The sequence below is a fragment of the Scomber japonicus genome, chromosome 1, assembly GCF_027409825.1.
Source record: "Scomber japonicus isolate fScoJap1 chromosome 1, fScoJap1.pri, whole genome shotgun sequence".
Lineage (NCBI taxonomy): Eukaryota > Metazoa > Chordata > Actinopteri > Scombriformes > Scombridae > Scomber > Scomber japonicus.
In genome coordinates this window covers 31,764,541-31,791,745 of record NC_070578.1, presented here as the reverse complement: position 1 = coordinate 31,791,745, position 27,205 = coordinate 31,764,541, and the positions used below count along the sequence as shown (strand labels likewise).

The following is a 27,205-nucleotide window of genomic DNA, read 5'->3' as shown; positions in this document are numbered from 1 at the left end:
ATCTCACAGCTTCTGCACTGTAGGATCAAAGCTCCTGAACCTACAGATACCAGCACATGTTGAATAGTATATACAAGCTTGTATACACCTGTTTAAGTTGGAGAAAAAGCCATTTTGTGTAATGAGGTTTTAGTGAGAGGTTTATCTTGCATTCACCAAGAGCTTGAAGTTGTGGAATGACGTTTTCATGTATCACTTTCATTTATTGTTTCATAATGCAGCTACTGTGAGCCCCTTTTGAGACTCTAACTGCGGTTCAAGGGCTGTACACATAAACTTGACTTATTCCTTCATAAAAATGCCTGAAACACTGCATGAAAACATAGGTACATGGGTCAAAAGGTTACATCTGAACACTCCAAATCAATCTGTGAAATGCTTGTGGTGTATGGTTTGGCTTCAGAGAGCTGAGGAAATATTCTCTACATCTGTCTTGGCACTTTCAAACCACATCTCAGCATGGGTGTGTCTGTTGACTGAAAGGAAAGCAAAAATATAATCTTGCGAATGTTACTGTAGCAGGTCCAAGGGTCCAAACTGACGTCTGAGACATCACTGATTGCAAAATTGAAAACTTATCCTCACATGGCAGAACATAGCTGTCTTTGATCTGACACAATTTTGAGCCCACACGAATACTCAGATGTATTAAATTTTTTATTATGTTTGCATATCTTTGACGTTCTGTCGGCGTCATCGGTCTGTCTCGGCCAGCTTATAGAGTTTAACATGTTCTAGAAAGATGGAGGCATTTTTATGTGTGCAAAATGTTGTGGAAAATTACTCAATTTAGCAGAAATATTCTGTGTAAAAATGTGAATTGGAGTGTAAATGTTGTTTATCTCTTCTATGTGCTGTCCAGTGTTTATTCATAGATATGTTGCCTTCCTCTTGCACAATGCAAGCTGGAATATGCTCCAGTCTGCTGCTAGTGAAATATGATAAGTTATAAAATGGATAGATATGACAAGATAGATAGACAATATGGAGCTGGTCTACAGGGAGGAAGTGAGGCAGCTACTAGATTGGTGTGTCACCAACTATCTGTCCCTGAATGTTGTGTGCAAAATTAAAGAGATCCTTGTTGACTTGAAGAGGAACTGTCCCAATCTGACTCCTCTCTACATCAAAGAGAAACATGTAGAGAGGCTCATGACTGACAGTGTAGTTAGTCAAGAGCACAAAGTTCCTGAGGGTGCACATCACAGAAAAGCTGACCTGCACCCTAAACACCTCATCTCTAGCCAAGAGAGCCTAGCAGCAGTTACACTCCCTGCGATGGATGAGGAGAGCACCCCCCCTACCCCAGCTGTAATGACCAGCTGCATCTCTACAGCAATGCTGAAATCCCTGCAGAGAGTGGTGAAGACAGCTGAGAAAAATCATCAGGATTCACTCCCATCCATTCAGGACATATCACAGAAAAGCTTTTTCCCTTTAATCTTGAATCTGTTGTGTATGTGTGGCTGTGTGGGTGTGACCAGGCAGGTAGCTCCGGGTCTGAAAAGTGAAGCCAATGCAGAAGTGCCTTAAACCTGCATTCTTTCTAATGACCAGTGTGGGATGACTCCACTGGCTCCAAAATGAAGTCATTTTGTATAGAAGACCTCTCACTTGATTTATTACCTCAGTAAACATTTTCCTAATGAGTTTATAGTCTTCTTCAATTCAGCATTATTTTCATTTTGTAAATTATAGCCCTGTTTAGAGTAAAATAGATGATAAAGCAGCTTTAGGGAGTGGCTATCTTGTGATTTACAAGTCGCTAGCGGTGCGTTAAGTGCTGTAGTTGGACCCTGAGGAGCTCCTCCACAGCTCCATGCTCTCGTCTAAATATGGTTACTTCTCATCACTTCTGGCTCCAAAAAACCAAGATGGCGAAGGTCAAAATGCCAAACTCGAGGCTTCAAAATGGGTGTCCACAAACCATGTGACGCCACTGCGATATCATGGTGGTTACGTCCTTTATATTAATACATTCTATGCGTTTGACAGCAAACAAAATAACAGCAAATAACAAGCATTACAAGTACCACCTCTACTACTAATATTAATTGCAAAGGATGTGAAACAATGAAAAGAAAAAGGATGAGCAGGAATTAAGTATTTTCTTAATACATTAATGTTGGTCAGTCCCAATGGCTGGGAGGTCATGAAGAGGGAGATACGATTCTCCTCTAATGCTCATCAAGCATATTTCCCCAAAATGTCCAACTATTCCTTTAATACATCCATATGACATGCAGACAGGCGTCCACAAATTAAACACATCTTTACTGTAGTTTTCTAAGCCAGAGGTAGGAAATACAAATCACTTTGCTGGTTTAAAACATTACAAGTAGTTCTTTGGTAGTTTGTTAACTACACTTAGCCATCAGATCAACATCCAAAGGCACATCCAGATAAACTTCATTAAGTGAGTTCCTCAGCGTTCACTTTACCGTTACTGTATAGTTTATGCCTCCTTCAGCTCGATAGTAAGTCAAGTGTCTTCCTGATTCACACTGTTAAAATCAGTTCATGACAAACTAGGCCTATACAAGCACTGTTTATAAGGTTAATAGCTCAGCATTCACCTATTACATTACAATAGTTAACACATCATGACTGTTTCTCTGGCTTCTGCAGTCTTTTAGTAGCCTTTTTACTGGGGGTTAATGCACTCTCACTGTGCTCTCAGATGCCAGTGAGGAGCTTTGCACTACAGAGTACTTAACGATCTGAGTACGATTATGATTCAGTATACTCAGTTTAGTTAAAAAATGTTCATCCATGTACTTAACACCTCTAGATGCAGCATCAGTTTGTGTTATTTTGCATTACTTCCAGTTTGGTGTTTTATTTTTCACTATTTGTCTCATGGCCAAATACTCTAAATAAAGAATTGCTTCTTTTTTTTCCAACTATTGAACTGCAATATTAAGAGATATTTATTCATGTGACTCTCTGCCAGTTAATGCGTCACCGACTGTCGGCATTGTGTGACTTCATTGGAGAGTTTTGAAACGTTTCCAAATATTTGATTGCTGTGTGACTTTTGTTGTCTGAGGTCCAGGTTATGTGAGGGCACAGACAAAGAAGCATTAGATGACAAATCCTAACAATTCAGTACCTGTGGTGCTTGGATCTCAAACTGTAGCTGAGACACATCTTAAAGCGTTTTTCCTATGGGGCTATTTAATCAAAGAGCGTCTCTGGCGTACTTATAGCCTGGATTACCCTTGAAGGCCCAAGGTAGGATGGGGGGGAAAAAAAGGAACTTAAGAAGTCACAAAAGGGGCAGAGGCGTCTTCAAAGACTGCAGATGAATCTTTGTCATTGAAGCTCTGATTGGTGCTGGGAGGGAAATCGCCCCAGGCCTGTCTGGAGGATCCTGCTACTTGTTCATTTAAATTCTTATGACAGAATCTTTTCTATTGCAGTTGCTGCAATTCTCACGTCCCACGTAAATCCATCTGGTAGAAATATATATAAAAAAACAACACGTTCCAAAGTGCATGAAGTCAATATATCTAATTAATGTCTGATTTGTCATGTGCTATGAAATATTTTAATGACTCCATAATGTCAGTCTCAGCTGGCATTCTGGTGGACTATATTCATATTTTTACATTTTGGTTGCCAATAAATTTTCGCCGTCGCGCTTGTTTGTCATCTGAGTATCCAGAGTCTCAGGCATAAACACAGCAGGATTACATATTTAAACCCTTTCAGCGTTTCCTGTTGAGGAATGACACGATGACATGTACGTCGTGTTTAGTCGAGCCAAAACATTTAATACACACCATCGCAGGAGACATGCACTTGCGCTTTCCCAATTTTTTAGCTCTCATTTTTAAAACACATACAAACCATAAAATAATTTAAAACAAACACATATTAAAAAAGGGGGAGGGAGGGTTACACCTTTTTATACATGTTCATAATACTGCTTCATAAAATGTATCACAGAAATTAGCTTTTTGACACAGAGCAAACCATAGGAAACAACTCAGATATTACACTGACACTGTGCTTGTTGATAGTTAGCGGAAAAAACTGTGAGCTTGTTGACATCCAATAAGGAATGTCACAGAGGACAAGTGTGTTGGAAAGAAGAGTCTGTCGTGGGAGGAGGAAGAGGAGGACAAGGACGAGGAGGAGAAGGTGGAGGAGGAAGAGGAGGAGGAGGAGGGAGGGTGGGTAAATATCTGTTCCTCTCTGATGAGAAGCAATCCAAGTGTGCTGAAGGGCAGAGAGGTCGAGTGCTAGGCGTAGAAGGTTTCCACTTTCACTGCCTGACAGAACATCGTCATGGAGAAGACCAGGCCAAGGATCTGCACCAACACAAGAAACAAATCAGCTGTTAATGTCTTTTAATGTTCATGTGTGAAGTCACAGTGGAACAATAAGGAGCCTTTCTTTCTGCTCGACTCACTCTTTCTATCATAATGTACAGCTGTTTGAGGATAAACGCTGAAAAGACTTTTTCATTTATTTTCCTCACACTGTTATATCCAAATCTCATTATGTTTATTTCTCAGATAACAATAGGAAGATCATCCACATTTGCCCACTCCAATCTGTGCATTGCTGATTTATGAAGTATCACACAGATTGGATTGCATGGACACCCTTCATTTTATTTCACATTGTGTCTCTTTTTTGTTAAAAAGCTTTTCAATAGTAACTTTCTACATTTGGTTTCTGCTACACAAAAATGCCACTTTCTCATGTATCATCATTATTATTATTATTGTTATTCAGCACTTGAGTAAAGAGCCATAGATTTCTCTTCATTTATTTTATTTTTTAAGATGCTTTTTAATATCTAGCTGAGGACAATTGAAGGGATCTTTTAATGGCCGGTATGAACAGGAGGAATTATTACATCACGTTAAGCCTGTTTCAGTGTTCATATCCACAAGCCCTTCAAGGTAAACGACCACATTCATTTGTACCATTCACTCCAGAATGACCCATAGGAGCGTTTTCTACTGCCTCTATTGACAGTAATCAGAAGGACAACATAATTAGTGTTGTGCTTTCCAAAAGCGTTATTCATTGCTGTTAAAAAAAGAAAAAGAAAAGATGTTTATGGTATGATAACTGTGGTTAAGGTCGGGTTAGGTTTAGGCACAAAAATAACTTGTTAGGAAAAGATCATGGTTTGGGTTAAAATGATCACTTGAGTTGAAGTTGGTACTTAAAGTTAGGCAACTTTTGTCGCCATGGCAACAGTAAACACCGCAATAATTGTGAGGATTTAAAAAAAAGTTGTGGTTGGAAAATGGGAAGCGAACAGCAGTCTCCTGCAGCAACATCCACTTTCTATCATCAACCTGTCTCATCATCCACCCAACCAGAATATGTAAATTTGTTACCATACTGTATATTGACGTAATTTGAACTGTGTCACTTCTCATGGTCATAATTGCTGCAGTTGCTAGATGGTGTCTGTCCCTCAAACGTAACTATAGGTAACTATGAACATAGTAACGGAACATAACGGACTTGAACATTTCTCAACCTACCCTTTAATTAACTAACTAGCTAACAAGCTAACTAGCTAACTAACTAACTAACACACCAAGGTTCAAAACTCAAACGTCACTTCAGTTGATAAAACAGCAACAGTAAAATGAAAATGGCGCTGCAGGAGCTACATACTCTTCCCTGGATCATTGAGTGAGTGTGTGCATACGGTGTGTGTGTGTGTGTGTGTGTGTGTGTGTGTGTGTGTGTGTGCGTGTGTGTGTGTGTGTGTGTGTGCGTGTGTGAGAATTAACTTATGCCATTGCCTTAATAGAATCATTACAGACCTCCAACTCTCAATATTAATAATGCTGCACCTTCTGCCTGTAACCTTCTGCAACTTGATTTAATCACTGCTGCATAATCTGTCTTCTCAATATGCAGTCGATTTTTTTCTGGCATATTTTAGAACCTAATGTGTTTGTCTCAGCGAGTCGTTGTTTCAGATTGGTCTCATTCATTTTTTATCTAGACTGCTTGAGTTGTTTTAAGGAATCTTGAATTGTCTTTTTAATCTCAATTAGGTTTCCCTGGTTAAATAAAGGTTAAAAAACTAACTACACCAATCTATTGAAAGTTTGCTAACATTACACATTGTAAGCTTCTAGTCACACCAGACTGATTACTGTAAAATCCCTAAAAGCAAAACCCCTGAGTGCATGGAACGAAATCTCAGCTTAGCTTTTTATTTGTAAGAGGCAGAATTTGTGATTTCAAATGTAACACGCTTTAATTCTTAGTTGCTGTCTACATTTCAAGATGAATTATTTAACTTCAGTGAAGACTTGATCTGAGAGAAAAAGAAAGCTAATGGCAACCTGGGCAAGAACAAGCATTTACCAAATAGCTGTTAAAGGTAAATCACTTACCTGAAAACATAATTGTTTAATTCAATTCTGTGCATCTTATAACACTGACTCAGCAGGCAAACATCAGAGAACTATATATTCGAGATAAGTCTGGTAGTGATTACATTTTCTGTCTGGGTTTCATTTTGCTGCTTGTAGGATTTTTCTAAACGGGGCACTGATATACTAACGGGTGACTAAAAATCAGCCTGCAGCATCACAGGAGCCTTGTGTGTTCAGTGCTTTCAAGAACAGTGTATTTCTCTTCTTGGATTGGGGAGGCATGTCACGTACCACATGGCTGGAAGGAAGATAAAAGACTTTTTATGGAAAGTCAAACCCTCCTATGTGATCTTTAGTGGTAACAAACACAAGAGGCTTACATGGGCTCCTGCTGTCCTAAGAAATCCTGCCTTCGGTGCTTAATGCAAAGGACATTGGGAATATTAGGTTTATTTTTCACAAAGTAAGAGCCCCGATCTGACACTGCAGATATCAAGGGCTGAGTTAATGACTGCCAAAAAACATAAAAAAATCTCATAACTTAAAAGCTGTACACTAATTACCTGAGTAAGTGCTGTGCATAGAGCAAAGATCCAAAGTGCCACCAGGTTCTCATTAAGCCAGTCCTTCACCCGCTCGTAGCACGGCTGTGGAGACACAAACACACAAAAGCACAAACACACAGTATGAACAAACACTGGCCGACAAATGTAAACTCCTCATTTGTGCCTGCATAGATCATGTCCAATGAAATATGCAATAGAAAGTGCCATTTACAGTGAGTCTTCTTCTCTCTTGTATTAAGAAAGAATGACAGAAAATGTTCTTTAGCTAAACGATCCCCTGTGGCAACATCCTTATCTCCCGTCCCCTCCTCTGACCTAACATTCCTTGGGAAAACTTTTCAAAATTCACACAATTCCCTGCTGTACTTGTCTCACTTCAGCTGTACAAATGGGAGTAATATGAATGGGCGAGCAGCACACACAACCGGAGGTGTCATTTAGACATAAGAATTGGGTGAATGCTTCATATCTGACATTTTTAAAATGCCTTCTGAAGGCATCTCGACAAAAAAATAATGAAAACAATCTCAACCCTCCCTCTCCACTCCAACTCGAGTTCATTTCAAAATCCCTTTTGAAACTCATTGAAATGTCCCTGAGCCATGTAGTACCCAAAAGGCAGAGAGAGAGAGTAAAGATAATTATTATTAATAGGAAAAATGGGGCCAAATCCTCTTGGGTCAGGAATGTAAACAAGTCATGAAAAGGAGAAGAATCCTCAAAGCAATGAAAGTGTATTTCTAAGAATAGATGAAAGCAGACATTACAAGTGATGGGAGTGGCATTTGTCATAAGGGCCTCGTGGCAAATGGTTCACTGCCTAAGGGAATTTCACCTTTTAGACATTTTAAAGATGTTTGTGCAAAACTGCGTGTATTATTATGTTAGATACATAGGAGAAAAAAACCATCTGACATACTGTAGTAAAGGAAAGGTGCTGTCATAACAGGCTCCACCGCTGTTCTAATTAAATTATTCATTTCTGCAGACATGCCTTCCCGATTGTGCTATTTTTTAAAGCTCCTTACATCAAGAAGCTGAGTCAGAGCCGGAGAAACCAAATACAATCTCCTCTACATTTCACTGCTGCCTGAAATGTCGGGGAACCAAAAAATATATTTTCCTAAGCACAAGGTGAAATAATTCTTGGTTGGATCAATATGGAAAGTGATGCAGTAAGCCAAAATTTTCGATAGCTTTAGTGTTATTTATCAAACTGCTGCCCAGCTGTAATCCTGTTGGACCACAGAGCTGCAGCTGAAAATATATAAATTCATATTTTTTATTGTTTGGCTTCCACTGCAGGTTCCTATAAAACCAGGAAAGAGCAGGTAAGTATACCTGAACCTGCTAAGTCAGAACACATAATACAGTCACAATGTTACATGGCCAACAAGTCCTTCAACCTAAATAACAAAATAAGTCTGTGTAACTTCAGTTCAGAGATCCTCTTTGTAGCTTTTACTGTATCTTTTAGCTTTTAAAATAACTGTTGTTGTTCATTCAGTCTCTTTTTCAGTGTTCACAGTAGTTTTCCCAAAAGCTGTCACATGTGATTTCATAGGGGGAGTCTTGTCTTTAGAGTGTACCAGCAGAGGTCTTAAAAAAACTCTGGTTAGATGTTCTGACAGGACAGTCATGTTGTTGGTTGTTCACATTGTCCACTTGCATTTTTACGATCAGATTCAAGCTTGAATGTGTACAGAATAGATGTATTTAAGAAGTTTCCATTTTGAATAAAAAATGAGAAAAAGAAGATAAATCTAACTACTGTTGTTTGTTGACATTGCCTCCGGAGTGGGCAGCCTGAATGGCATGGATGTATTATACGAGTTGAATGCAGCACTGCTGCTCAGCCTCACTTCCAATTTTGCCCAGTAGCCACTCGCAGTATTACAGCAAAATATTGTTCTGTGGCCCAAAAAGCATTTTCCGCATAGACTACCATTACAAAAGAGACATCTGTAAAGCTGTTGACAGCACACCTTGAACTGCAAACAAGGTCATTTATTACTTTCTATTATGAATTTTCGATCCATGGGGGATTTATATTTATAAAAACATTCCTCGAGCCTAGAAAAGAGATTTTAAAAGTCTTTGGGCTGAGTGGGAACTCATGGGCAGGGCCAGCAGGAGAAACTGTGCATATTTAATGAGCTCTATACCTGGTAGAAAACCCAAAAGCTAGAAATCTTTTTCCATATGCATCAGGTGAGCAACTGTTATTGGACTAAATAGGTGCCATTTTGGGTCCAGTAAACAGCCTTTAAAATACATCCATGGGTAGAAGCATAGGAGCAGCTTTCTGGCAGACAGCCAATGACAGTAGGTTCATTTTGAGGGAGCCTTAAAGAGACAGGAGCTAAATAGTCTGTTCATGACAAAGGCTGAACTGAGGGACTGAATAAAGACCCGGTATAAGACACATGAGAAGTCTTTTGAACTGTAAATCATGCAAAGATATTCTAGTAGAGCCCCAGAATATAAATATAGACCTGGAAATATGCATGATACATCCCTTTTTAAATGAAGAGAGAAGGTCTTTAGAGAAATTCCAGGAATGCTCCTTTTTGTCACAGCTGGCTATAGGGGTGTGTGGGTGTCAGTGTTTGATTGACAGCAGCTGGCAGCCTGCCGGTGTTACACCTTATAGTACGAAGACACAGTAAACAAACTGCTGACAGCGTGTCACTAATGGATCTGAACTGACATTTTCAGGTACTGTATGTTAACATGCTGGTTAATCTGCTGCACTTTAGCAGCTAATTGGCTATCTAGCCTGCTAACTGATGTAAGCAGTGCACTTCTCCCTAGAAAATGTTTGTTAGGTGGCTCGTTCAACCAGGCTACATTCAGGACAAGACGTGTTAAGTCTGTCTTAAGAAGGAGACTTTAGCTGGTTGTTGTTGAGTATGTAGCTCTAAGCCAGCTGCTGCAAGGCTCAGTATGACTTATTAGGCTTTCTGCTCTGCCTATGATTGACTGCCACATTCTTCGTCACCGAGGGATTTTTGTGTTTTAAATGAAGACCACGATCCTTCCCTAACTAAGTGCTAAACAATGAAAACAAATTAAATATGTCATTAGTGAATATTGTACTGAAATGTTCAGTATCAATATTTTTGCAACATGCAAGATGTATTAATTAACAGCATTTTCTCATTTTTGTTGACAGAAAATGTTGGTTTGGCAGTGGTATGCTTCCTTCAAAAACTATTTGCTGTTGCACCTTAGTATGAAATCATTTCTAATTATAACTTAACGGATAATTGCATACTTACAGAAGCACACATGGTCCTTGAAATTTATGAAGTCTTTCATATTGTGACTGTGTGTGTGTGTGTGTGTGTGTGTGTGTGTGTGTGTGTGTGTGTCAAGAAGCCTGTTTGTGTGTCCTTTTTGTATTGTCTCTGTTTGCAGTCAATAAGGCAGCGTTAAGAGAATTTCTTTAGTTTGTACAAAAGACTTTTACATGGTTCTTGGGTTCATGGACACTCAGCTGGCAATGACAGGGACCACAAGAATGTAAAGCTAGCACCTGGGATCAGACTTTATTCCTTCTCTATTCATTACTAAACCATTTACGTGATGTTTATAAGATTTTCATCTGGAACAAGAGACACTCTCATATATCTGCCTTGAGACACCTCAGTGGCATGAAGCTGTCGGTGGCCTTGAGTGCTGTCATTGACTTTTTTTGTCCTCAATAGAAAAATCTCAGCAGCACAATTTGATGTCACACTGAGAAGTTAGGATGAAATTCTGGGTAGAAATTCAGATATAATTTAACTGCAATATGCAATATATATTTAAACAAAGAAGGACCTAGGTATTATTGAAAAAGAGGATTGTTTATGCATAATTCATTATGAATGAGTAACTGAATCCTTGATCTGCATAGCAAACATTAATCAAACTAAAAAACAAACTATTGGGATTCAGAGGGCTACGTGAAGGCCAACCAGCTGTCACACAGGGGTAAATATGCATCATTTTGAAAAATCTTTCAACAGTTTGTGCAGAACGTGTTTTTATGGGAAAATAATGGAAAGACATTTTAAAAGGTTACGTCTTTCATTTTTAATATGGAAAACAGCTGCAGCTTGACCACAGCTTGGCCTTTCCACTGCTGAATGAACAAATTAAATTAAGTTGTCAACAACTGCAGTAAGAGATTTGTGTTTAAAGATGAAAGACTGTTTGTTCCTGAGGCTGCACCTGTGACTATGATGGCATCATATTTAAGATCTGGCCTCTGCAAGTGGAAAATTAGGATTCACTCTATGAACTACAATAAAGACGGAGATGTGGTGGCAAATAGCAACCAAGACAACAAAATGTGCAAAACATGGTCTCTCATTATACCACACCACTGTCTTTGTGAATTCTTTTTTTAAAGTATATTTTTGGGGCTTTTTGCCTTTATTATACAGGTTAGTAGAGAGAGAAACAGGAAATGAGAGGCAGAGAGGGGGGCAATGACACACAGGATAGGATTGCTTGGTGCAGGATTCGAACTGGGGTCGCCTGCAGTGAGGACTGTAGCCTCAACACATGGGGCGGGTGCTCTACCCACTGAGCTAAACACAGCCACGTCTTTGTGAATGTTATCATAATTATGTTAAATGATATGATGAGTAGGTACAAATATCGATTATTTTGTTGATTAATCGATTAACATTTGTCAATAAAATGCTATAACTTCTTAAAGATCATGGTGACTTCTTCAAAATCTCAATTAGTCCAATCAGCTGTGTTATGTATGACAAAGAAAAGCTTAAATTACATGTAAGAAGGTGCAACCAGCAAATTCTGTTGAACGGCTAATCAATTAATTGACTAATTGTTCCAGCTCTAATGATGACCATAACCATAAGGTTGTTTTGGCAGCTGATTTGGATCTGCATTTTTCCACAAAAATGAATCCTAAAATTTGTACATCTACAGTTTCATGACACCTGAATACCTTGATCTGCAGATGAAGATCATATGCTTTGATCACAGCTACTGATAGGACCTCTTCATGAGATGATTTTCTGAACTGCTGTTTGTTTTGTTTTTTGAAGTACAAGAATAAACTCTGAACCTCAAATTGTATGATGTTTAATATGTTAATCTATCTGGTTTTAAAATGAAAACTGACATCATCCAATAAGATTTCATTGAAAAAGATTCATGAAACACTTTGTAAACCTCGAATGTTTCTACAGGCATCATGCAGCACATTTGTATGATTTTTGAAAAGCCCTAGTTACCATTTTATTGCAATGACACAACATCTGATGCTGCACTGAAAGTGTCATTATTGTTCATCATCTTCACTCATTTTGATGCGTGATGACGACTTTGGCTCTGCTGCATGACAACACCCCATGTGTTAAGTGGTCCTAAAATTTCCTACTTCTTAATTCTGACTATGTGTCAACGTCAAAGCTTATTTTTAATCTTGTTACTCCTGGCTTCACATCCTGTTGTGACACCTTATTTTTTTTTGTCCTTCATCATGTTGACACCTCCAAACGATGTCCCCCATTTCTGGAGCTCTTCTCGTTCATACACACCATTATCATCTTTTGCAGTTTTCTGTGAGAAATCATTGACCTCTGCTTTGATTTATATTGTCTGTTGGTTCTGTTAAAGTTTTAAAAATGTTCAAATTGAAACAGCAAACTACTGAATTTTTACATTATGTTTGTTTAACTGTTAGCTTTTATGATGCTACCTAATTAACATCACACTTAAAATACTGTTGAGTTGGTCAAAATGTTTAAAATTGACTATCACAGTTGATGCAACTCAATTTTTATTTCATTTTTTTTAAAGTTTTACTCAGTATTATTAAGCTGATATTATTCACAAGTTGACTTTCAAAAGTTGGGTGAACTCATTTTCCGCACATTTTCACTTAGGCTTTACTCGGCTTACTTGATAGACAGGTTTGTAAAAGCCTCACGTACATGCATAAGCCTTTGTAACAGGTAAGAGTCATGTTAAAGTGGTAGGTTAGACATTTACGTATGATAAATTGTTTTTACTTTAGATTCAGGGGACACAAAAAACATTTGTAATGACTCATAAATGATTCAGTCATACATATACACATCATTTATAACTAATGAAGATGCTAAAAATAGTTGGGGATAGTATAGAGCTGACACACATAGAGTCCCCAGCCTCTTCATCTGCAGGAGGAGCTAGATGTATACGGGCAGGTAACAACGTTCATAAGTTCATAGTATCCCACAGACTTATAAACAATGTAACTAGTAATCCATGAAGCACCTGGTCAATACTGGAAACACCAGAAAGTGATTCATAATATATGAACAAATCATGAATGAATCATCACTTAATGATTTACACATTAATTTTTCACAATTAACTAATCATTTATAGATGACTTACAACATATTTCCAATATGTTAACATTGCATCAATTATTAATTTACAAAGGTATATTCATGTTTTGTTTATAATTAGCTCATTATTAATTAATGACATATAAATTACTTATTACTGATTGTTATTATGTGTATAACTTGTTATTATGTGTATAACTCATACTAAAATAAAATGTTTATTGAATATTTGATTCATATTTGGAACCATCAGTGGAGAAAACCCAAAATCAACCCTACAGGGATCCCACAGTAGATAATGAAGTCTGAGAGAGTTCTTTTAGATCAATCTAGTAAAAGACTGGTCCAGGGACACCTACCCAGTGGTCCAGCATAAGATTAGTGTGGTCTACAGTGTGTAAGACTGATATAAGCCGATATTAACCTAGAAGATGGCACAATTTGATGTGTCAGCTGTCGAGAGGAGATCATTAGTCAGGAGGGCTTATTCTGTCCGATGGAGCTGTATAGGATTGTCAAACCAGACTGGAACTTTTTCAAAGATGTTGATCTGAAGCAGGAAAGACAGCGGTTCAGAAAAGAAATTCTGCTTTTTCTAGGACTTTGGGAAGAAAGGGAATTTTGAGGATGTGTCTGAGAGACTGTGAAATGTCTCTCTTTTTTTAAGCAGTGGGTGGAGTACTGTGATTGAAAGATAGAGGCCAGTCACCAGTTGTCTTGCTCCAGCTTTGGCTAAAGACTGAGAGAATGCTTTGACTAACAGTATTAATGACAAGTTTATAGTGAGTGTGTTGAGAGAGCAGATGGGTGCTTTCATGTGGGAAACAATTTGCTTCAGAGTCCAGAAATTATAGTAAAATAATTTAGAGCAGCAGAGTTTGCATGGGTGATGAACAGGTCACAAGTAGGTGGAGTAATTTTAACTCTGAATGACTGTGTAATTAATACCAGCTGTCCCTATATTATCTCAACACACTCAATTACCTCTCCAGTAACTACTTCCAGTCTTGCGAAATCATGTTGCATGTGCAGATTAATCTATTTGCATACTGTTCTAGTAATCTCTAGAAGCACCCAGCATTACATATTCATTGAGGCAAACCTGCAAAAAATGATGTAGCCTCTATTTTCTCTGTTGACTGATGCAATCTGCTGCACATCCTGTTCAGGCTCTTCACCAGCAGTAACTGTCATGCTCACAGTCATAAAACCCAACCCCTTTTAACAGATTATACACGTTTTACACATGACACTGATGATTTTAACCTGTAAAAGACAACTTTTTTTATTCGTAGATGGTTTGGCTTCAAGGAAAAACAACCAACAAAGACAACCCCAAAAACTGCTGTTGGTTTTAATCTGTTCTGGACCTACAAATAGTCTCAAAAATGTGCAGAAACCACATATCTAAGACCTCTAAACCTGTTTCGTTTTTTCAACTTGTAAAATATTGTAAAACATTGGACCTGTCTGTCTTTGTGCTGTATGATTAACTTCCTACAATCTTTGATCACAATCCAAAAGGAAAACATCAATTTTAAGTACTGTATAGCTGCAAAAACTTTAAAAATATGATGATGTGATTATACATCAGAGGAACATTAGCGCTAGTAGGAAAGCCCTTCTAGACAGAAGTGATTAATTGTATAATTATGAAAATTAATCTCTCCTGTCCTGTTATTTGCCTGCTGGGATCTGGGGCTGAACAGTTACAGTGTAAGTTAAAAAAAAAGAAGCCCAATATTTTTGGCTGTGAGGATTTTGAGTGAATTGGAAGATTACTTGAATCTTCTTCTTCTAGGTATCTAAAGGATAGCAGATATGTGATTATTGATTATGGCACAAGAATGATTTGGCCTCAAGTAAAGCCTTTTGACATTACACATTTGCATTTAAATGAAATGTGACTGACACTGTAATGCCCTCAACCCAGTGGTATCTTCTCTTCTTCATTTTTCTTTGCTTGAAACTGTACCTGGCATGACTTTGGAACGTACTTTTCCTTGACACCTCAGGCAGTCCCTTTGTTCAACAGTGAGGATAACTGACTTAAAGGTAGAGTCAGTCATTCTGGAGAAGTGGGGAAGCAGCTTCTCACCCTACACATTTCACTTACTGCATTCAGCCTCTCTATCATGGATGTAAAATAAGAGCTGGATACCGGACCAAAAAATGTCAGCCATTCAATCCTATAACAATTGTTCGACTGGTGCATACACCAAAAAGAGTTTCTAGCTCCAGGTTTGATTCTGCATTATGCAGCCCATTGAATATGTGCAGAAGTGTTTCTCCTGCTGGCCCTGCCTGCGAGTTCATGCTCGACCCAAAGACTTTATATTGTGATCACGTCACATATTTTTTAATCGCATTTCTCAGCTCGAGGAAGGTTTTACATAAATAACCTCCATGGATTAAAAAATTATAATAGACATAGTCATATTTTTTTGCAGTTGGTGGTGTCCTGTCAACAGTTTTATAGACATCTCTTTTACGATGGTGGCCTATGGGGGAAATGCTTTTTGGGCTGCATGGGGATTTTTTGCTGCAATACAACAAGCAGCCACTGGAAAAAAACAGACTGCTTAGTGGCGGTACTGTTTCCAGCTTTTATAATACATCCATGGTCTCTGTCTGTCAGCAGCAGCTCTTGGGGAACCGCAGAAATTTGTTAAACCGAAATAATTTGCATGTCGACTCCACGGGAAGAAATCAACAGTGTTTGTATTTATTGATCAATTGAGCTAGTTTATCATTTTAAAACATATACAGACGGATATTTGTGTGATTCAAACAGCTGCCTGCTCAAATTACACTTCACTAAACTAAACAGAAACAGACTCAGAGTGTAAATAATAAATAAATGTGGTGGATCTCAGACTCAGTGTGGATTGATACATTTAATAAAATGGAAGTGTATCTGTCCCATGAGATAACACTTTCTTTGTGAATTGGCTACAGTCTACAGTCAGTCCTCCAATTTGCCAACTCTCCCCCACCATTCAACTGCTGCTGGACACAGTTGGCTGTAACTTCCACACACAGACAGCTGCCCTGATAACTTCCCACTGTCCTGTGCACCAGCATGAACAGACTGTCATCTCAAAAACTAAAGGCCACTGCTCCCAAGGCCCATTGGGACATCTAATAGGACATTTTTCGAAATATTGAGCTTTTGGAATAATTAGCCATTGGACCGGTTAGCTAACTGCTTAACTACCTACAGCTGCTAAAATCCACCACAGCCTTTTTTACATAACCTGCTACCACACAAAATAATATATAAGTCAGTGCTACCTCAATGATATGTTAAGTCATGGATACTAAAGTATGCAATGAGCTAGTTAGATGGACATGGTATCATTTACAGTTTAGAGCAGGTAAACACACGGTTTAATCTTTAAACTTTTGCTTACATGTTTGTGGTTTTGGAATGAAAAATTACACCAACCTGTAGACTCTTTAGGTGCTAATTATGAATTAACAGTTATGATTGCAAAGCTAAAATAATTGTACAGGTAAAGGGATTTAGTGAAGTTTATAATTCAGTATGCTATAGTGTAAAAATGAAGAAGAAGAGTAACAATAACAACACAAACAGTAAGTTGAGAAGTACAGTGCTTACCGCTGTCCACCATGTTCCTGGGTTGTCCAGACCGCAGTTGTCGCTGTATTCCAGGCAGCAGGAGTCCGGCACACGGGTGGCATTGTAAACTTCAAACCAGTCTGTGTGGTTGGTAACTCCACAGCAGCGAAACTGCAGCAGAGACAGACAATGAATCAAGACAGTCTGGGCTTTTATTATCATCACACTGAAATCCTGATGCATGATATCAAATAAACATCCTCTGCTGCTGGCCAACTGAAAATTATTTACCTGCCAAAAAAGATTTACTGGCCAAAGCAATTTATATGTGATGATAGTTAAAAACACTTCATCTTGCTGATATTGAGCTGCAGCCCTATTTTTACAGTCCACATCTCATTTGTTTCACAGCCCTAAAATCATTTTCCAACTCGCCTGCTTCTTTCTATCTAAACCTTCCCCCCTGTGATTGGTATAGATTTTTGATAAAGGATCATGGCATACACCACAGTTCAATTCATCAGTGTACTGCATGAAAAGATAAAGTGTCCCTGATGTTTTGTTCATTCAGTGGACTTTAATTCCAGACAGAGGTAATGCCGCCTTCTCCCCACGCCACTTCGTGCACAGAATCAGAGATTGTGTGTTAATTTAAAACTTGCTCACCCCCCTAAACAATGGATCAAGTTGGCAATTTATCATCAAGTACAGCAGAATTTAAATTACCAGAAAGTATTTGAAGCTCATTTTGAAAGTTCGAGAACAAAGCACAGACTAAAGCGGACGTAAAGTCGGGATATTCAAATGTGATCACCTCAGAAAGTTAACGGCCAGTGCGACATGCACCCTTGACAGATTTATTATACCGGCATTTGGCGTCAGGTGGATGTTCAAGTCATATCCTGTGTGTTTTTATTACATCTCCTTATGTATGTAGATGCTCAACTATTCCTTAAGCTGCCATTAATAATATCCAGGGTGAACTTTGCTCCAGGGACAGCCGCTTTATTATCTATTCAGTGACTCAGCATGTATGAAGAACGGTAGAACAGTGACAGAATGAGAGCTGCCTTTTAATGGTCACATCTCAGCCAGGCGCAGACTTTATGGAGCCCCATACATACACACACACAGCAGCACTGATCTGACAAGGAGAAAAGTGCACATTCACGCTCACACACATAAATTATCAAACTGAAGCTCATTCAGGCAGATTCCCCTCACGCTATCATCCTGTATGCAGAAAAAAAAACTGCACATTACCACCCACACATACAGACACATTTGCATATATTATGTGCATATCAATACATTTCGCTGTCATCATTTATGCTTTCCACCGTGCACACACACACTCACGCAATATGCCTTCCAGACACTAGATACAAGCATGCACACACACACACACACACACACACGCATACACACACACACACACACAGACAAGAGCCAGACGTTCAGCATGTACTGCACATTTGCTAATGGAACAAAACTACAAGCCATAACACTGGATCTCTGATGCGAAAAAGGTCCAAAGAGGCCTGAAGTCTCCTATCTATCATTTGATGTCTCCCAAAGGTATTCACCAGCAGCAGGATCCGTCCTCTGCACCCCCTAAATCCAAATCTCTGATTCACACATTGTGTTTTCTTTGCAGTGGAATTTTTTTATTTTTTTATATAAAAATATAAATAATACAAAGACGAAGGCACATCAAAGTGAGAGCTGGAAACAAAGATTACCTCAGAGAGTCTATGATGTTGGCATTAATCTCTCTGAGCATTTTTTTTAAAACTAGGGAAGCTTTGAGTGTTTGTTACAGTTGGTAGAGACAATTTAGGTATTTTTTCATCAGAATGTCAGTAATTTTTTTTTTATCAGCCTGCTTGTAAATGTCTAGATTCCATTAACTACAAAAATGAATTTCAACTTTTTATTCACATTTTTACACAAAATGTGAACTGTAAAATCAAATGGCTCTTCAACATTTGACTGCTCAACCTTTTTTATTTTTAACCGTTACATACTGTTTGGGTCAAATTTGAGCAAAAATTATATTCTTCACGCCTGAAATCTGATGCCTTTCTCTAAAGTGGCTCAGGATATACTTTTTATGTATAAATATATGCACATTTGTACATCTATGCAGCTGATATACATTTTTTTGCACATAGAGGGTATTCTGGATCAAATTCAACCTATATTCATTCAAAGGCATTTAAAGTCACCAGAGAGGGCGTCAAATCAAAGTAAAGGATGGTGATGGGGAGTCTTGAAACAGTGAAACTACAGATTGGCATGTCTGTGTATTTTTGTCATTGGGACAGTGGGGACAGAGCTGCAGGGGGAACTTGACACTGTCACAAGAACTTCCTGTTATCCAACAATATTGCTACATTTGGGTAACTTGAAACAGTGAAAGACTAAAACTGTACATAGGAATTATCACATACGGTTTACACACAGCAGGAACATTGAGTCACAAAGTGCTTTGACACTTTCACAGCATCTGCACCTACAAATCTATAGAAAGTAACTAATCAAATCCATCACTTCCCATACAGCCAATATACTAGTTGCTCAGCACTGCCTATGCTATAGTGGAGGGCTTTCATAGGACTATAAAAAGTACCTACGCCCCTATTTTCACTGATTTGGTAGAGTGATTTGGTCAATCTATTAATCCAAGATGAAAAAGGACACAGTGAGTTAAAGAGAAAGTATAACAAGAGGAGAATAAACATGAAGGAGATGGAGGAGAGGCTCTTGTGACTCCTCTCATGCAGCGGTGATACCGCCCTCCCCACACACCAGCCGCAGCAGCAGCAGCAGCAGCAGCAGCAGCAGCAGCAGCAGAGTAGTCTGATTCTTGCCCTGATCAATCTGCAGTCACTCAGACAGTCGCCGCAAGGGAACAAAAAAATGGAGATGCAATTCTTCAAAAACAAGGGCTGTAAAAGTAATGTGTTTCAATGTTTTGTTTGATATTTGCAAAGTGTTTTGTTGTTTTGTTTTATGACTAATACACTCGATGCATAGTTGATTATGCACCATTGACAGAAAAGGAGGGCATGTTGTTTACAGGCTGTGGTTGATTAATGGTTTTAATGGCTATACTGAAACCTACCATTCAAAATGTTGATGCGTCCTTCACTCTCGATGAAATTCATAGAAATCATTATGGCTGCTAGTTTTGCCTGTTTTAGATTACATGAGATCATAATATAGAGTAATGATTTTGAATGTATTTACTTATAAACGAATAGCGTCAACCCTAAAGACCCTAAAACATTAATGAAGGATTACTCACCCATTTATTAATCAGTGCTATGATATGGGAAACAAAACACATTTGTGGCTAAAATTTGGTGTAGGGATTAATGTGATCACAGCAGTAGAAATGGTGAAACCTTGCCAATAGTAAAAGTAAACATTGTCACAATGAATAATGGAACCAAAATTAAGACACGTTAATATTGAATGGGCTGGGACGTTCAGAACAGCATGTTGAAGTGTTTTTTTTTTAGCATCAGGGCCTTGACAGACTGTGACTGAGCAAAAAGTACAGTGTCTTTTTAACTTCTGAGCTCTGTTTTAGATCACCCCAACCACCACCATCTGCACCCTTCAGTGATCCCATAACTTACATCAGTCTGTACTATCATCCAGGCGTTGGTCAAACCCACGTTGCCCTCTGTTCCGAAAAGCTGAAGGCCCTTCTTTAAATCCCTCTGGGCGTAGTGATCGATCTGTGAAAACAAGACAGAAAAAAATGTTGTAAAAGAGAGAAAAAAAGTAATGTTTTAATAAAATTTTAATTACTGCTTGTGTGACTGCTTTAATACTATTGTGCTAACTATGAACAATTCAACAAAAAGATCCAAATGAATGCAGCAGGACCAAGGATATCATATTTTTTTTATTCCATGGATTCTTCTTTGTCAAAATATGATGCTTACATTACCTAACATGCACCTTGACTAGAATCACACACCTGCAAAGATTTTATTTTCTATGCTAGCAGCAACTAATGTAGCCTTGAGCCGCTAGTTTCAATAAGAGATGAAGAGTGGGCTACAAAAGTCTGGTGACTTCACTTCTGTCTCACGCCACATCCCCCGGATTTGTTCCACTTTCAAACTGGTAATCTTCAGCTCCAGCTGACATTGCTTCAAATGATATCACTTGCGGCAAGTTATCAGATTTCACACAACTCACAAAATGCTTTATATAACTTATATCACATATGCAGTAGTACTCTCCAAGACCTGGAAATGTGTAAAATCTGCCATGTCTGATGCCTTGTGGGGATCTCATGAATTGTAATTGGTCAGGTTTGGCTTCTTGTGTGTTCTCCTACAAGTTTTTGATAATGATGGAGAATGTTGATAGTAAAAACAACATAAAGCAAGGTGGATAAAAGCTCCAATGTCAATGTCAACATCTCAGCTAGAAACCTTCTGCTCACTGTTACCGCTGCTCTGCACACAGTCAGTAAAACAACATTATGATGACCAAATGAAATAGTCTAATAATCAGTAAGAGCAAAATAGAACAGTGTGGTGACAGAAAGTTGCAATAAAACTGCTATTAGAGGTAAAACAAACAAAAGTTGATGCTTTTCTTAGACTAATTTGAATGTTAACGTCACAAAAAGGTAAAAGAAAAAGTGCCAGATGGACTCACATCAGGAATGTACTGGTTCACATGATCACCTCATGTATACTGGACTGCTGGTTTACTGTACATGGTTACACAGTGCATGTGGTCTCATAATAGACCCCTGTACTATATTGTTACCCTTACCAACATCTGACATACATCAATGGTTTCCAGCTGGTGGTCAAGATCCCATCAAGGGGTTGAAATTAAATGGTCACAAGAGAGTAAACAAATTATTAATAAGAAGAAAAATAATTTCTATCATGCAAGATGGGGTCAAAAGTCATTAACTGGTTGAATTTCTCACAGCTCACTGATAACCAGTGATGAGGGGTCATAAGTAGGCATTTCTCATAACCCAAAATGTGTTGGGTGATTTATAGCAGATATTCTTGCATGCTGGACCATAGTCTGAAACAAATTGGTTTACACAGCTGCATAGTAGAACAACTATATATAAACCTCTAGTTAACATAATAAATCTCCAGGACACTTTTATAGATAGAGGGAGGTGGATGTTGACTGCCTGCAGTTTTTCAAGCTTAGACTAACACAACTTTAATGGACTGAGAGAGACCGCAGTGTGCACTGATACTCATACACAGCTCATATTTCATATTTCCACAAGTGTTCTCAAATGGTATTAAGACTAATAAACTGTGGTCAACAGTGGAAACAAGTCAGCTTTACTGAACTTATTTCTGCTAAGATTAGATTTACTTTGACTCAAATATCACACGACAGGAAAAGCAGGTTATCCAGCTTCTGTTCAGTAAACAAGCTGCATGCAGATCTATGTGGGTTTACTTTACAATCTCTGCTTCTGTGAACCTAAACAAACAAGATAAACACATTTAACAAAATCAGCTTTTCCAGTAAGCTTTCAATCAAAGAAAACAAATGGTTGCATAGATAAACATTCATAGTTACTGAATTTAAAATACAATAATTTCAAACAATATGATCACAGTGCTCAGCCAGCGCTGTGTGCAATCAGCAAACAGAAACTCCAGACACACACAAGCTGCTGATCCTTGTTTTTACATTCAGATGGCCAATCCTATCAGACATCAATCTGATCTCCATGGACCTTGCTTTCTCCTAGAATGCAGCCTTTCAGTCTGTGATGTGCTGCAGACACCAAGCACCTTGTAAGATCTGTATCTCTATACTCTTTCTTCAAACACAAAATAACCGACAAAAGACATTTTGCCAAAAAGCATCTGGATGTTAAATGTGTGATGAATGCATATATTCAGTGTTGATCCTTAACATTATAGTGAATGTAAAATGGGGTTGAATGGGGTAACTTGTTACTCTGACAAAGCTCTCTGTAATCTGACAATGACATGATAAAAGTATCATTTCAGGCAGACAATACATCACTCAGACATCCACACAAACCCACTCTACTGGGAGTTCAGTGTGTATCTAAAGCTGACACCCACATCTGGCTCTTCTCAGCATCCTTGACACCCCACCTAACTGAAACAAACCAGTATTGCCAAATTTGAGATCCAAACCCAACCCATTATATTCTTGCTCTATTTTCTCCATTACAGATGATGGGCTTTATCTCTCTTTTCAGCACGAGACACACAGATTCAAATGATTGGCAAAATAACTAAACTCAAACCAACCCAAGCTTAGCTATTATTTTGTTCTATTGTCTTTGAGAGTCTTTGTCTCTCATTTTCAATCTGAAAAAATGAGTGAATATTCTGGAAATGTCAAATTTGTCCTAGTTTCTGAAAAAAGTTGATGGGAAATATGGGACATGCACCTGCAGATTCTACTTAATTAAAAGCAATCAGTAGCTTTAATTAGTTGGTAATAATCATTTTTAAAGGTGACTCATGACACTGTTGAAATATTCACTGATTAGTGTAATCAAAGTCACATATTTAAGAGGAGATGTTATTTTTCCAGTAGTCTGTGATGAAGAAAATATCCAATTTAGGAATTATGATATTTGCACAGCAGGTGATTTCATCATGAAAAACGCAAGTTGCCAAATGCAAATAGCTAATTGCATATTTAAGATTTTATTAAACATTTATTAAAGGTCACAAACACGCCTGCAGGCCTGAATTTCTGTGAGAGGCACTTTTGTGATGCTATTGGCTATTAAAATTAGCCACGAGCCATGTGTTCAGCTGACTCACTGCAACTGCATTCAACACTCTCATTTGCAGAGGTGCTTTTCTCTGATATTGCAGAACAGATATCAATATGTCAGACCATTGCACAAAAAGAGCCTCATAAAGTAGTCGGCTGAAAGAGAGCAGACAGAGATGTATTGAGGAAATCAAGAAAAAAGCTGAATTAACATGAACAGGTTATGACACACACACACACGTCTCTCTGTCTCTTTGTCTTGACTGAAAATGGTCTGTTTGTTTTTGTTTTTGCTCTTGTACATGTATTTTAGCAGCATAACCATGGTGACAAATGTTATTGTTTATGAGATACTGGGGGAGGACATGTATGGGTGCCTTTGTATATATCTTATTTGCAAGGAAATATTGCATTTTTTCTTTTCTTTCATAAATTCTTTTTCTTTTTCTTTTTATTACAAACCTCTTGTGTTTATACCATGGAGTGGAACAGGATAAAAAATGAAATGAAGCATGTCTAGAGAAGAGAAGCTTTTAAGCGTATGTGTTTTTGTGTATTTGTGTCATATTTTCTTTGTCATATTGGGTTATGTTCTATGTCCTAGATCTCAAATGGGGTATGCCTCGACTCTGAAGCAGCTAAGTTTTCCTTTAACAAGCAAGATAAAAAGGACAAATGGTACCAAGTAAGATTATAGAAACTCTACCTTATAAATTTACCATTTTTACCTTGAATATCAATGGAATAAAAAGAAGGTGATGAAAACAAAAATTGTAGGCCATTTAGAAAAAAATGTCCTCAGGCATTGTCTTTCTTCAAGAGCTTGATTTCAAAATGGGTGAAATATAATATCTAAAGAGACGGTGGGTGGGGAGGCATTCAAGTCTACCTTCACATCCAGTAGCAGAGGAGTTGGAAGACTTTGAATACATTCATTAATATTTATGCCCCACAATCCTAAATAAAAACCAGAAAACACTTGATGTGACTCCAACAGGGATAATTATATTAGGTGGAGATTTGAATAATATATTTAGCACACATGACAGGCCATATAAAAATAGGAAAGTAGAGCTACCTACATGACTATTAGAATTTCTTTCACTGCCTTTATCTGCCAAAGCTGATTGGACCACATTTCCATATCAGGTATAGGGCTAGGCAATGTCATATTAATACAAATATATGATGAAGTCATATCAGGTCATGCTGCAGTTATGTGTGTAATGACGCCTTCAATAAATTAACTTCAATAAATGAATTGAAAATATTTACCAACATAGAAATTCTTATACACATAAAAAATCAAACCGATACTTTTGAAGATACATCTATTGATCGACCTGTAGATAATTCTATTTTATACATTTAAGGTGTATATAAGAGGGATAATAGTTTTCAGTTAAGTAAGAATTAAAGGCACAGACAGAGTAGAAAAATCAATGAATTGTCTCTGAAATATTCTTCATCAATAATTCATCTGAGTATCAAGCAATATGTTTAATTAATAGTGACTATAAAATGATTAGAAATGTCCTAAATAATTGAATAGCCAAGATACTCCCAAATAAAATGAACTATAATCAAACTGGCTTCATAAAAAATTGAGGTCTTAAAGCAACATTATAGAACATGAACCAGTCAAAAGTTTGGACACACTTTCTCATTGATATGAATGAGAAAGTGTGTCCAAACTTTTGACTGGTACTGATATCATTAAGGAAATATGCCAGGATGCAAAAACTAAATGTGATGAGATGTAGAGAACGCTTTGGATCAATTAGAAAAAATTGAATTAATAGAAATGTTTGAATTTCATGAGGAAATAACTACCATAGTAAAGACAGTTTATATCTCACCAACAACACAGCTTTATGTTAATGGAACTTAAGCTGAGATATTTAGATTAAAAAGAGGCACTATAAGATTAATCATTAGCTCTGTTTTTATTTGCATTGGCAATCAAACCTTTGGCTCAGAAAATCAGACAGACAGAAGAAGTGAGTGGCATAAATGCAGATAAAGAAAAAATATAAACCGAGATTATTCGCTGATGATTTGATGTTATATTTAGCTAATATTCAAACATCTCTTCTATAGAGGATTTCCCCAAAATATCAGGTTATAAGATGAACTGGTGCCAATTAATAAAACATATTGTAGTATTCCACCAGAGTCTAAGAATTGTTAATGGAAAAAAAGATAGCTGAAGATACCTAGGTTGCAATATAAGGTCTGACAAAACTTGCCAATTATACAAAGACAACATTCTTTTTCTAATTAATTAATGTTAACAAATCAGACCTGCCCATAAATTTAATTGTGGAAGGATAAATCTGTTTGAAATAGTATGGTTACCTACTTTTCTATATATTTAATTGCTCCAAGAATTTTTTTACATGGTTAAGCAGGACTCTTTTTCAAAGTGTTAGAACATAAGGAAATCTGAGAAAGATACATAGATCTGTATGTATCATTAGGCCTCACAGATTTGATATATACTCTATAATCAATAACACAGCTAAAGAACCCTGGATAAATACTGAAATCTTATAATTAAAGCCTTCCAACCTATTTACATCTCTGTATACAAAACACAATATGAAATGATCTAACTTCATTATAAAAAGCACATTAAAATACTGGAACAAAATTGAAAAAATATATATATGTAAGGAAAGCAATTTAGTATGCAATGTGAAGCTTAACTTGGTCACATAGAGTACAAGTGGAATTAAACATTTTTCAGTCATAACTATGCATAAAGACTTCAATCATTTACAGAACTTCAGAATAAATTTACATCAACAAATCAAGATATTTTTTTTTAAATTTGCAATTGACACCATGATTTGGTGCTAGGACCTTTTGAGGACATTCTGTTTAAAGAGAGAAAAAGACATGATTAATGGGTAGAATATATATCATGCTGCTGGAGGACCAATCTAAACTGTTTCATATTTTCATTAATAATAATAAAACTGCCAGCACAGTTTTGTGGGGACTTGGGGACTCTATATGAAATCTCAGACTGCTGTTTTCTTGCAGCACATTTTCCCCCAAAGATACAAATCTTCTCATAAAACTAAGTAAAAAACACAGTAACATTCTGGCAGATTGAAGTGGACAGTATACTTGACTCACAGCTGCTCTTTTCCCCAACAGTTTTAGCTGTCTTTTTTTATTTAAGATGTTGCCATTTTGTAAACATAGTAATAACAAGAGACTGTGTGAAAATACCACCAGAAGGGGTTTATTCTTCCATTGCTATATAAGCTAATCTAATGTTTACAACCTTAAAGCTGCCTTCACAACAAACTGACAACCTCACAGCCTTGAAAGTCGTACAAAGTTGTTGCTTTTTGCCTGTTTTCACATCCAGCAGACATGGAGCAAAAATATGTACAGAATATTCACTCTCATTTTCACTCTGGTTTGATCTCCACCAACTTCTTTTTTTAATAAATGTGTTTATTATAGGTCAGCCATAAACAGTGACAATGGCAGCATAAGTGAAGGCATACTTCAACAACAACAGAAAGAAAAGAAAAA

The 27,205-nt window shown here is 37.5% G+C and overlaps 1 protein-coding gene across 1 annotated transcript in view; it reads right to left on the bottom strand.

The window, feature by feature from the left end:
* Positions 1-3,760: 3,760 nt before the first annotated feature.
* tspan4a (tetraspanin 4a) overlaps positions 3,761-27,205 on the bottom strand; it is a 114,405-nt gene continuing 90,960 nt past the window's right edge. Inside the window, exons 4-7 of the mRNA XM_053316815.1 lie at positions 20,521-20,622; positions 16,913-17,044; positions 6,929-7,012; positions 3,761-4,316 (exon numbers count right to left, since the gene is read on the bottom strand). Of these exons, the coding sequence (XP_053172790.1) occupies positions 4,248-4,316; positions 6,929-7,012; positions 16,913-17,044; positions 20,521-20,622 (387 nt within the window). The 3' untranslated portion in view covers positions 3,761-4,247. The remainder of the gene's footprint in view (positions 4,317-6,928; positions 7,013-16,912; positions 17,045-20,520; positions 20,623-27,205) is intronic.